Source organism: Ruditapes philippinarum, unplaced genomic scaffold (genome assembly GCF_026571515.1).
Source record: "Ruditapes philippinarum isolate M1 unplaced genomic scaffold, ASM2657151v2 ctg5880_1_1_1_1, whole genome shotgun sequence".
In the NCBI taxonomy this organism is placed as follows: Eukaryota; Metazoa; Mollusca; class Bivalvia; order Venerida; family Veneridae; genus Ruditapes; species Ruditapes philippinarum.
In genome coordinates, this window is record NW_026856877.1 from 1 (window position 1) to 14,035 (window position 14,035).

At 32.1% G+C, this 14,035-nt stretch overlaps 2 protein-coding genes across 2 annotated transcripts in view; one reads left to right on the forward strand and one right to left on the reverse strand.

Annotated features, from left to right (window-relative positions):
* Positions 1 to 945: 945 nt before the first annotated feature.
* LOC132747982 (RB1-inducible coiled-coil protein 1-like) lies at positions 946 to 5,934 on the reverse strand (the record flags this gene model as incomplete). The annotated part of the gene is made up of 5 exons (XM_060737518.1): positions 5,698 to 5,934; positions 2,969 to 3,115; positions 2,348 to 2,474; positions 1,466 to 1,547; positions 946 to 1,031 (listed from the first exon to the last, which is right to left on the reverse strand). Coding segments are annotated over exons 2-5 (363 nt in total), but the record flags the coding sequence as incomplete, so codon positions are not given.
* Positions 5,935 to 10,878: 4,944 nt separating this feature from the next.
* The window catches only part of LOC132747981 (ATP-dependent RNA helicase DDX24-like), a 29,209-nt gene continuing 26,052 nt past the window's right edge, over positions 10,879 to 14,035 (forward strand). The window contains exon 1 of the mRNA XM_060737517.1: positions 10,879 to 11,064. Coding sequence (XP_060593500.1) covers positions 10,912 to 11,064 — 153 coding nt within the window. The 5' untranslated portion in view covers positions 10,879 to 10,911. The remainder of the gene's footprint in view (positions 11,065 to 14,035) is intronic.

A 14,035-nucleotide genomic window follows, 5' to 3' on the forward strand; every position in this document is an offset into this window, starting at 1 on the left:
GGGATATAAATAATTGTTTTCAAACTTCATATATACAGTTGACTCTCAATAAGTCAAAATCGCTTTACTCAAAATTCCGCCTTAGTCGAATAATTTCTAAAGTCCCGTCAAATTTCCTTCTTTATCTTTGTATTTTAACTCCGCTTAGGTCAAATTTTGACTTACCGAGATTCCTGTTTAGTCGAAAAGAAAATTTGGTCCCGTCAATTAAAGTCCAACATATTTTTATCTCAATTAGTCTAAGTGTAAAAACAGCCGACTGATCAAAGGTCGGCGACATCAAGGTGAGATGTTGTCACCAGTGATTCACACGTTGCATAGTAAATTTAATTACCGGTCATCATGCATTATTAACACGTCGTTAAAGCGACTTTAATCGGTTTCAGAACTTAATTTGTTTTAACAGTTAGATAACTAAATTAAGATTTAATCATCAATTCACTTTAAATTTTAGATAAACTGTTGTTGAAATAAATGTGTCATTGTGTTTTTATTGTAATGAATTGTCATGAGTGCTTTACTGATGAATACTGATGAATACTGACAAACTTGCATTTATATCATTGCTACGAATGTTTGTGTTTATGTTCCACTATTAATATACATGTACATGTATTAAAATTTGAATAATATATATTTTTGTTCATTTATAATTTGTAGTTGTAAGTGATTTACCGTCATTTCAACGGTTAAATATTGCAACGTTGGCGCTATCAACAATAACAAACCTACTTTGCGCATTCGATCAGGCACATGTATATACATGTACAAATGTCAACGAAACGGCAGATCCACGTTACTCAAATTCCGTTTCTCTCGAAGTAAAATGCCCAGTCCCTTGAAATTCGAGTTACCGAGAGTCAACTTTACATGTTCATTCAAATTGACAATAAAAACAAATTAAGACTAATGCTTTATCTATATCATAAAACATTTAAAACCTACCAAAGCAAGCTGAGCCCTTGATACAACTGTCTCATAAGCTGGTGGCATCAAAAGTGAACCTTCAACTTGACCTTGTAGATCTATGTCTGAAATTTTGATATGTTATGTTAGGTAAATCAAACTCTTAATATAAGGCTGTATTATGCAACTTAATTTCAAAGCATTGTAGGATAACAAAGCACTTAACCCTTGACCTGCTAGAATGAAAAGTGATCAGCATTTTTAATCAGTATAGAGCCAGGCCAGCATGCACATCTGTGCAGTCTGACTTGACCAGGCTCTATACTGTTGGTATCTTCATTTTTGTATTTTAATATTTATATCCTTAAACTTTCATTTGACTATTCCAAATTTCAAAGCAAGACAAGACTTTAGCAGATTATAGGTTCAAAAAAATACAGGGGAAAAAAAGGTGCAAAGAAGGACTAGAACAAGTTTATCAGTACCACAATGACCATTAGTACATGTATACCACTTCGAAATAATCATATTGTAAGTTACTCAAAGACAAATCATTTACCTGATCCATAATTAACACTTGGTGATGGAGGTATAGCACTTTCGATGGTACTTTTGCTAAACAAAAATATTGGGTTGGTGTCCTGCAACAAGGCATGTAATGAAAATAAAAATAAGATGTATTAGATGTTGAACTTTTAATACTCAACAAAATTAGCAGAAAAATGATATTGTTCATGAGAGAATTTAAAATGATATAAAATAAATGATACAGATTAAGTCAAAAGGTAAATATATTTGTTATTTTGATAACAAAATGAAAGCATTGATGCCCTTTGAAGCAGTCATAAGACAAACAATATCTTAAAACAACAGACCAACATGTCAAGTAAATACATGTAAAGCTCAAAAATAACACCATTTTTACCATTAAAGTTTTAAGTGTATACATTATAGTATAAAGCTTTACCTGATGATTTTTTTAAAAGTTAAAAAACAGTAATATTAGATTGTTTGTTTCTTGAAAAATTTGTTACATAGAATGTCTATGTTATTTAATATCAACGAATATAGAATGTAAACAGAATAAAATGTTCTGAAACAAAATATAGCTATTTGAGGTTTGATGATGATTTTAGACATGCACCACTTACTTATAAAATATACAATTTGTTTTTTTTATTTTAGGTATTCTATTAATCATCTTAACCACAATATAAAGAATAATTTTAATATCCACAGACAGCAACTATATAGCTTTATATACACTTAAATGGGAAAGTACTTTTAGAACAATTTCTCATTAATTGGCTCAAGTCTCTCTAAATTCATTATTCTGTGTTTGAATTTCTGTCTGGTAATGTACATGTATTTAACCTGGATGAATAGAATTCATCTTCCATTAATAAATAAAGTAATAAATGTGAATATAAGAGCAAGATACCGTTCCTGCATGGTATTTTCCAACAACAGCATTAGGGTCGAGACTTTCTCCACCACTTATAAGAAGCACCTGTTTATCCTCTGATATTCGACAACCCCTTGCTATCACTCCTTGCAAATTAATGACCCTGTAACAACCATCAATATTCATTTGCATTACATATTTTTTTCGATAGGACAACACTTAATCATCAATCTTTTTGTAAATAGCTAAAAGTTGTCTGCATCAATAAGAACATGAACATTAAACAAAATTTAATATTCCTTTCAGTTTGGCAGGTAAAGTTCTCATTTCAAATCACTTTCACTTTCGTGTTGCCAAACTTTGAACTTGTATACAAATTACAATTAAGCAGTCTGCAGATACAAGAAGAAAAAGGTTCTGCAATAGCCTAGGTACAGATTAACAGACGTCAGAGGATACAATGAAATCTCAAATCAATAACCAAAATTTGTCATATATAATCAGATTATAAGTAATTTTTTTTTGCTTTCATGTGTAATAATATTATGCATACAAGTGTTTCAATGCATGTGAATGTGCTACATATTCTAAATGATATATCTATTAAACATAAGATAAATGACCTCACAGCAATCACAAAAAAAATGTTAAACATACTTTTCCATTGCAAGGTTCATGTCAAAGGTCATCATGGTACCAGTATCAACATGAAAAATGTACAACATGATTCCTGTATCTGCTACTCAGTCAGTGCACAAACTAAGAGTTACTGTCCCTGATTGCCAGCATTTGATGTCTCTTGTACTAAAATATGAAGATTACATCTGTTTAAAGCATGCATGCCCAACAATTCACAAATTTAAAAACCTAGCTAAACGCCGTTTTCCGGTACTTTCTGTACACAGCTCTGGAATTCACCTTAAGGGCATGTAGTAACGATCTGTATGTTTTTGGTATTTTTTTGGATCAAAGTGTAATGAAACAATTATTTCTTTGTAAGAAAATAATTAAAGATTACTGTATGAATAATTCAATACAAAAAGAATAAAGTAAATACATAAGTTTCTGCAGAAAATATCTCTATCTATTATGGCAGATGCAACAATGACTGTTTTAATTTTACAGATTTTTAGTACAAATAACTGTTTTTTAGAAAATCTGCGATAGATAGTACAGGAACATTAATAATTTTCAAACACATCAGTTTTTCCACCATAAACGATAAAATAATGATAGAAAAATGAAAATATCACATAATAGTGTTATGGAATTAGTAACGATTTGCCACAATAACAATTCGCTACATAACGATTTCCCTCGGTCAAATAACGATTCGCCTCAGTCAAATAACGATTCGCCACAGTATGATTATAACAATAATTTTCTTCCTTAGACTAGTCCTAGTTCAATTATATCAACATTTTTTTTTTAAATAATTCGACAAGGACAATAAGAACATTTCTTAATATAAGTACAGTTACATGAAGTTATGGCCCCCAGCGCAGATTTTCAATTTGAAGTATTTTGTCAACAATTCAATCTTTTAATTATGTTTTTTTATATTTGGGCACCTGAGACATTTTCCAATATATAATTATATATTCCTATCATATGATATGATGAAATACATGTATAGGGCCTAGGGGCCTACTACTGATTTACTAAAATATTTTTTTTTTTATTTCAGCACAACATCACATGGCTGCAGCATTAAAATCAAAACAAGCTACACAAAACCTATGATAAAGATGATATAGAAGAAAAAAAACTGCCACATTTGTAATTTTGCTGTTTATTGTTATGAGTTACTTAATAAACTGTTATGTACTCCACATAATGTTAATCAATCTTAAAACTTAGTATGAAATGGAACATCAACACTTAAAAAAAAATGCAGTCCGTATGCACTTCTCCTTGTCCCTAAAAACTTCTCCCTATTTTTACTCGAGGGAGAAGTCACTTCTCCCTAAATTTTAGGTCTAGCATGATCCCTGCATATTACACTTAATTTAGCAGATAAGACGTAATTGATGCCATTTTTACAAAGGTTATGCCGAATTCGTGGTTGAAGCACTGAAGCAATGGGGTTATCTCATTAAAAGTAGCTAAAATTTTATTTTACCAGCTTCCTTCTATAGTTATACGACACTTGTAGTTTGACAAATGTCTTAGACCTGTATACAGATTGAATATGAAAACATGTTTTAAATGTTTAAATGTACATATTTATTTGACGAAAACACAAAAGTCACCTTCAAAACGGCAATCAGGCTGTCTTCCTCGCGAATGATTAAAAGAAGTAAACATATTCCTGAAAATAAATGTAATGTTGGTTAAACTATAATGTGGTAGCAGCCGTATGCGCTAATTCATTTCTTTAAATTTGATTTAGAATCTAATATTCGGGTGTTATTAGTTTGGGGAATAGTGTTGCACAAATGCGGCGGTACTTTTACGTTATTTGCATTTGCTTGTGTTACTGGATATGCACAGTGATATATGTCAATTAATATTTTTATGTCAAATATTTTTAAAAAATGGGTATTGCAAAATACTCGTGTTCATTACGAAAATTAATAATCGATTATTGATTAAGGAACGCATAAAACATTTGTCACACCTTTATTTGTAACAAGCCAATCATTTTAGGATTGTTGTAGGAATATTTAATTGACGCAGACATATTAATTTTATTTTCTGACAATATCTCTACAATTTAAATTGAGCCAATTTAGAAGATTTTAATACACCAGCATACACAGCTTAAACAGGACAAGTCTTCTAGTTTTTTGTCATTTAATTTTTGTCTTTTTAACAATGAGTTTTGTAATTTTGGTAATAAATTATAAAATATATTCGTTTTCATGTGTTTTTATTCAATAAAAGCTGTATTAAGTATAATTTTCCAGGTTATATTATTAACAAATGTTTACTAATAACAAATGAAATATAAAATGGAAAGAAGGTTTCATAGACAGTTTTAATATAGGAGTGAAAAGGTTTGTATTTTCAACATTTGGCGAATCGTTATTTAACTGTGGCGAATCGTTATGTGACAAATCGTTACATTACCGTGTTATGTACTTCATTGGGTGTAATTCCCCAGAACTAAATCCGGAATGTATCGAAAAACAGTGTTTAGCTAGGTTTTCTAAAAGGTCAATAAGAGAAACCCTGACAATCCAAGAAAATGGGATATGTCAAAATTTTAAGTTTAACATGTTAGTCTGAAGCAAATGAAGTAAGTTTGTCAAAAATTGAAAATTGATACTAAATAACTCACTGATGAATCTATTTTTAAAAAAGAACTAAATATTTAAATACCTGCCATTCATTTCGTCATAGTAAATGACGTTTACAATTACAAGAAGAAATTCTATATTTACCTCTGACCTCAAATGTATTTGTCAACAAATAAAAGAACAGCTGTGGAAAAGAATATTTCGTTTCAACTTTTTCATGCCGTTGTGGGCCTTATTTTCATCGGAATGAAGAATTATTTCAATGGCATTCGATACTTTATTTTAGTTATGTTAAATAACTAATATCTGCGCATTAAATCAGGTATTTATTGACTTCTTCGAGCTACATTTTCTAAAAAAATAAAATCTTCAAAGTAACTCCACAAGTAAAGAGTATCGTAAGCAAGGGGAGTAATTTTACGACTAAATCCACTTTTTTGTGCGTGAACACCACTAAAACTATTACGGAGGCTTAGGGCACAAACATGATTTTGGTTTCCAACTGGTTTGGTAAACTGTCCGTTTGTTCTTTAAAAACCAGTTGAAGCTTTAAAAAAGTTTAGCTGTTTGTTCTGAAAAATCTTAAACCGGTTAATCGAACCGCGCCAAGGGGCAGTTTGTATGGTTTGATGAATCCGAAAGTAGATCTCTGCTATTGTGAAAGAAAATGCTGACAGATTTGGTCACTCAATAAGTGGACGAGAATGGAAACATAAGATTAGTCTATATATTAATCATTATACTACATCAACAAAGACAGAAAAATGACATGAGATGAAAAATTCTAAGAGACAGACGTTTTATATTTGCAGCACGTGTTCATAAATGTGTAAAACGAATGTGGAAATCTGTTCATACAGAACAATACCTCACAAATGCCTTTTGCTTAAAATGTACTGCAAGGGAATTTTTTTCTTGTTTTGTTTGGTTTTGTGGTTTAAGTCATATGGCGCCGAAACAAGAAAGATGATGAAATGAAAATAGTGCTGTAAAAGATCTCACTTTTGTTTCATAAATCAAAACAATACTTTAATTTGAAAAAAATACGCTTTAGTTATTTTCAATTAAAATATTATTCATATTGCATAAATATTATTTTGGTTATCAACTTTGACCAAAGAAACCAAATAATCAGAAATATATATTTTTTTTTCTTTCTTTGATATTTCATTGTTAAAAAATAGTTATCTGCCTTTTCATGAATATGAGTGTAATGATCAACAAGGAACGCAGACACCACAATATCTAGTAGAGCTGGGAATGATTTAGGACAACAAAATCACATTTTTATTCGGTTAATCATCTTATGTCCCAATGTATATAATGATTATGTATGAATATTTTCACTATTTTATTGACATATCAGCGTTGTGGAAGTAATAGTCAACTCCACCGTACATTCAGCGCTGTCATATTTCTGAACTTTGAAAAACGTTCAGCGTGTCTTAATTGTTGTGTGCCTGGTTCTCGAAGTTCTTTCAATTTCACAGTTATATTTTAGGAGTTCATTATTTCTACATGAATAATCACACTTAGGATTTATTGCCTGCTTCTTTTTTTTTATTTCTTACTGACATAAGTAGTGATAAGCATGCAGACTTTATTACCTTTGATCTTCTCATAAACTTGATTTTTTTCTTTGTTTTGTTTTGTTTATTTTTCATCAAGGGCATACATTTTCTTAGAATCACACACGATTTAGGAATTGGTACGACAGTGCTACAGTCAAGGTTTTGTAATACCTACCTATGAAAATATCTGCGATTTTTTTTTAATTCTAAATCCATCATTTTCACATGTATTTGTTCAATACTGCTAAAGCTGGTAATAGAATGCAAAACTTATTTGAATGTCTTAATTAATCGACATCAACGGTTCACAGTTTTCAGTTTTCATTTAAAAGCCAAAGGTATGCTATCACAGAAACATTCAAATGTTCGTTTCTTCATAGTATCTTCATCTTCAATTCTTCAATACAGGTTATATTGCCATTTGACCTTCAATTAAATCGCATAACATTTTTTTTTGCTGTTTTCAGCGTTCTTTTGGGATTCCGTTTGCTCTATTTCCTATCATTTTCTTATTGAATAAGCCCCGTACATTCAATCAGAGATGTTATATTTCCGATCCTTAAAGATCGTTCAGCACGACATAATTGTTGTGCTTGTGGTAATTTAGTTATTTCTATTTGGCTTTTTTTCTTGTTGGGTGGTTCCAGTATTCCTCACTTGAATACTGTTGAATCACCCTTAGGATATGTGGCCTGCTTTTTAAATTTGTCTTTTGACGTATTATCTGTGATATGCAGGCTTCATAACCTCTGATCCCCTTTCAAAATTCCATTTTATTTAGTTCCGCCCATTGTTTTCTCGTTTAGGGCACACGCATTTTTTTACTTGGGGACCATATGCCTCTTTTCATGGAATGGCACTTAGTGTCACATTGAAGGTTCTATGATAATCGCCATATGAACACATAAATGTTGAATTCTGCTTAAGCCGGTGCTAGGGGGCGTGGATGGTAGTTTGCACTTTACAGTACCGTCCATGAACAGGCTCAATCAAACCGAACCTGCAACATTTTCAATTATGTTGTGTTGGACTTTCTTTAGGGATTCTTGCTTTCTCTATTTTTGTGCTGGACAGATTCATGGGTTCTTCGATAACGATTTCTTCTGCACGGACATATTTATCTACTATTGAACCTTTACATGGTATCCTCCTCATAGGGTGTATAACATTTAACTTTCCGGCGTGACTTTCTGAAGGTTTTAATCGACAAGTAACTAAAGTCTTGTTAAGAAATAGTTTTGATTTGTATGTTTCAATTGGTGAGGTTACCTCCACTAAATTTCATGTATTTTCTGATTTCTAGTCCAGTTTTCCATCATAAGTTTTAGACCGTGTTTGTGATCTTCTTAGAAAATTTTTAATTTCGTGGGCAATACCACAAAATCCAATCAGCTATCATCTGTAAAATCTTATAAATAATAAGAAATCAGGTGCGTCTCGTGGTTCTTGATATTGGAGCAACAAGTTGCGCCTCTTGATTATGGAGGGATGGGTTTGGAAGGGTATCTCTTCCAAAAGAATGGGGGAAAATGAGATAAGAAATGGTGTAATTTTCCAGACTTACTACTGTTTTTATAATATATTTGTATTAACCACGTTATATTTTGTTGATATTTAAAGTTACATTAAATAAATATGTAAAAATATTTTGCCGTCGGCCTAAAAATCAAACATTCTACATTTTCATTAACCTGTTTAACAGTATTGTTGTAAATCTCATCGAATATTGTTCATAAATAAGGATTTTAAAGGGAAAACCCCACGGTAACACTAATGTTCGTATACGAATTTTAACATGCAAATGAAGATTATAATCAGCTTGTGTATGCGCTACGTCACAGTGTTATAGCTGTTATCCGGAACACAACAAATATGAGATTTTCTTGTGCAAACACATTTTAACCGTTTAACTACACGGTGCACTAGGCCTGAGGTTCAGTAAAAAGTAATCATCTCATAAAAAAGATTAAATTTGTATGAAAACATCTGTTACAATGCAGAAATATACCGTTAAATTAGGACTGCTACCTATAGTCATGTTTGTTGATTTAATATTGATGTACGGATGATCTGAAGGCGGAGTTTCTCATGCAAACAGATATTGTACTTCCGATTTCGCCACAATGAGGTTGTCCATTTTTTATGCTTATGAAACTCATTATGGTTGTGTGGACACCAAAATAAGATTTGGAGTCGATATGAAACCCAATTTATTAATGAAATGTTGCTATTTCTGTTTTTATGGAATTTATTTAATGTAACTTTAATTAACGCCATCAAGTTGCAACAAGGTTTTTTTATCATCAAATTTTCAATCATTTCATCCTACTATCAACACAACTGATCGAAAATTCGGAGACCTAATCATTTCCCTTTTTATAACACCCGATCCGTGTTTTGCCATTGTGTTTTCTCTTCTTTATCGTTTGGTGTCCTCCTGGACTTCTTACCTGTGGTCCTGTGTCGCTGGGTTGTGTTCGGATGCGTTCATTGAACCCCTTCTTCGTAGATCTTTGTTTTTACATTTTCTTAATTACTAAAACTGCAAACCAGCCATAGGAAGTTAAAGTCAAATGTCATGTAAACATACATGTAGTACGTACTTTTTTTCCTCGGTAAAATCAAGTATATAGATAATATAATATATAATACTTCAAAACAAACTAATGTCTTAGTCTTAAGAATAATTGGAAAATAAAATTTTAATATTCTCGGCGCAATTTGCGGCAGTATATGTTATCAACCTACATTGTAAATTAATGGTAATTGCCTTTGGTGATTTTCTCTATTAAAACCTAATCGAGTCTATAGGAGGTAGCTGCACGTATGATTTAATTAATTTTATATCTGACTTAGAAATCGGGAAAGTAAGCTGATTTTGTGTTGATGATCCATTCTTATTGTTATTTTTTGTTCAGAATAAGATATTTTTACTTTTTCAGTGCCGTATCTGGCAAATTATTTGGGCGCAGATACTATCTTTGTTGCCCCTGTGCGACGTAATTGTAATAAAAATAACTGTTGTTATTTCCAAGATAAACAACTTTGTCAGGCTCCAACAAACCGACCATGCAACATGTTTCAATGTTGCCATTATGGGCGTTCTTTCTCTCTACATTATGTACGAGATCTCTTTACCGGGCATCATCCTTTCTACAGCACCAGTTTTAAGTTAACTTTGTTTTTATTTTATTTTTTTATCTCAGTCTTGGTATTCTTCTTCAAACTTGCTTTTATCTTCTACCTATAAGTTTGTACTTAACATACTTGTTTTAACAGCTATTTTCGGACAAACACCTCTACTTAGTGTAATCATAAACGATTTTGAAGCAGTAAGATGTAGATGTAGAGAGTCTCGGTCCAGAGAGGGGTCTGGTCTAAAGCATGTGGCTTCCATGGCCCACCAGTGAACAGGACCCAAGCTATGGGCAAAGTAATCTTGTGTTTAAAAGCGGGATCTTGGTTCAGCCCCTACAGCAAACCTAGAAGGTTGAAGGCAGAGGTGCTTGGTCACTGGCATCCACCTGACTATCCACAGAACTATGCAATTACGTCATAATCGCACCACAAAAAAGAAACAATGTATCGATACATATAACAGAAATAGGAAATGGTGTCACGGAGCACTGGCAGAGATCTGGGTCATGAAATATTTTAGTGTAGGATTTATTTGAATATCAATTCAAATACTGACCTCAAAGGAGAGCAACCCGCATGGAACGCGGACGGAAAAAATTGTTTTTAGTACCATAGAACCCGACCATGCGCTTGATTGATTCAGATCAAAATGGCTACTTTTCACGTGAAAGCAAAGAAACCTTGGAAAACTGTAGATTTAGACTCCTCTGGATTTTCCCAAGAAGATCTAGAGGGCTTGATTAGTTTTCAAGAATTGACAGATTACGAAATAATAGGTTCCAAGAAAAAGAAAGGAAGAGAAGTTAGTATACGAGATATTAACGTTAGTTTTCGCGACTATCGAGATTAATAATTTTTGAGTTTACAGTTTGTCATTTGTTAATGTTTAAAATCTTTCTAAGTTAACAGCAGAAGTTTGAAAAATTTGAAGTTAGATGTTATGGTTTACATGCTTTGAATGACATTGCTGTAAATTCAGCTGCATTTTCAGTCTTAGAACTAAAAAGTGTCATTTTGTATTTCATGCACCGTTTCTGTTTTAACTCAGAGCACCTCCACAATTAGTATTTAGCAAAAAAGTTGTGATTGTTCTATTATCGGAATACCCTGTAATATGAAATTAGGTGCTGCCTATTGCGCGGAGAGCTCTTATGAATTATGATTTTAGCATATAAACATGTTTAGTGTACATGTAAACCAGATCTTTCTTACACTTCATTAGTAAATGCATGTAAACATATGTACCGTAAACAAAACAAATAAATTGGTGGTGTTCAACCTATTATCGGAGCGCTCGGAATATTCCGAAAATCTCCGAACGTTAAGGGGGACCACTGCGCATGCATCTGTGTTTGGAAAATCCTGTCCGCCTGTTTATCTCTTATCACAGTTATTATTTTAACGTTATTTTTTTCTGTGCTAATTTATCAAAAAGGATATGTTTAAGTAACTTTTTATATGTATAATCGTTACTATATAGTTCTTATCAATGAAATGCATGTTTATTTTCTGATTTTGTACATCATTTTTTCACAGGAAGTGTTATTTAGCACTAGCCTGAATTATGAAGACGCTCATTAAAAGCGCTCTGATATCTATATTTAGCTCAAAAGGATTTTGAAATGGCGGCGCCCAGTTAACTAAGGATTTTTTCACTGTTCATTAGGTATAGGATATATATTTTTGAATTTTTCATTTACTTTTAATTTGATATCATTTGAATTGATAAGCGTCATACATGTTATCTAAGAGCGCTACAGCCCTCGCGAGAGGCCCCGCTTGGACTTTCTGCGTATGAACACACGAGGCCAGGGTTCTAGTAAGAATGCATAAAAAATTTATTCTTTAAATCAATGTTACATATAAAGTAAACAGGAAATGATTCTCTGTACAAGAGAGAATAATATGAGCATTGCATTTCCATAAAGATAAAAAAAAATTATGCTGCACCAAAAGTTTATGTAAAGAGTTATGCATATGTTTTGTTTTCCGGTTTTATTTATAAGTTCAATCCTTAACCTGTTTTAAAACATATAAATTTTCAGTCATATGTTTACATTTAGTATGATTTATGGTCAATTGAAATACCCCTATTTCAAGCAAAATTATGAAAATTCAAGATTTTTTGGGTTCAAAAAGAAAATTAAAGTATCAGCACAGTCCAGCCCCCAAAAAAGATTTACACATTTGCATTGTAGAGTATCAAAGGCTTCTAGTTATATTGGATTAAAGTCGGGGCTTGCCTGTGCTCTAATACAAAATTGAAGTTTTACCTAATATCTTGACGTTATTTTTTGACATTGTTTTCATTAAATGCAGCTCATAAAGCATAAATTTCAAAAAATGTCAAGGGATTTTTTCCAGGATTTTGGGAACACGACCCATACCCATGGAATTGGGAATTTCGGCGGTGTTTTGTTAAACATTGGGGAAAAGTGCATGACTGAAATTTTGCAGTGATTAAATTGATGCAAACAATTACTGTCTATGATGGCATCTTCAAAGATTTAAGCACTATTACAGTGAAGAAGCCCTTATTTGCAAAGATTTTAGAATTTTTATTCAATTTTTTAATTTGTAACTTTCAATTGGGAATTTTTTCCTGTGGATTGGGAAAATAACATACTATTTTCAATTGGGAATATGACCCAATAACGGCTATAAAATGAGCCCCAAAAAATAAATCCCTGATGTCTATTGTCTTGTCTTTCAAGCTTTAGTCAAAAGTTTACCGAACTTTCTATCAATTTCATGCTCAGTCTTTAACAAAAACTTTCAAACAATGTAATTATAAATTTAATGTAAAATAGAAACAACAATCTATTTTTGCCTGTCTGCTATATTGGTTAAATGAAGTACTGTACAGATTGATTCCAAATTCATGCTACTTTGTCTCTTACGTGGCTAAAAGAACTATGGAGAGAAGAAAAGTTTAGTCACTTAAATACCAAACTTTGATCATGTCCGTCTGTCCAATGCTTGTCCGGGAAGTAAGTCTGTCATTAGAAGGCAGAATTTCAAATAACTAAGCACAAATGTTCACAATAATGGAATGGCATGTCATGTGAAAGAACCATTGGCAAGGTGAAGGTCATATCTTAAGGTCAAATGCCAAAAAATGGTCTCGAACAGCTTTTCGCACCATAACTCTGGGAGGAATTTCAAATAACCTGGCATAAATGTTCAACATTATGAGATGGCATGCGCACAAGAACCATGTGGCTTGGTCAAAGGTTAAGGTCTTACTTCAGGGTCAAATGCTAAAAAATGGTCTCAAGCAGCTTGTCTTCACCATTATTCTATCACTAGATGATGGAATTTCAAATAACCTGGCTCAAATGTTCAACATAATGAGATGGCATATCATTTGAACCGTTTGACTAGGTCAAAGCTCAAGGTCATACCTCAAGGTCAGAAGTGACAGCGGGCTTTACATGTTGCGCTTGGGCATCTAGTATATAAATATTTTGAAAATATCATTCTAATCTTGAAATTTCAATTGAAAATTTGACAGAAAATAAGCTATTTTATTATATCCAATCTTTTGAAGTCAGATCACTTAGTGTGTGAACAATTGTATCAATTTATCTTAAAACACATTATGATATTGTAATCACTTTCACATTCACAATTCCTTTGTTCTTTAAATGGCAGTACCTTGATTGTTTAGATTGAAAGTCAAATCTGGGAAGACATAATATTTATTAGTCAGAATTATAAAGAATTTTTTTTTCTTCATTAAATTGTCTTTCTCATTATGTGTAAATGTTCTA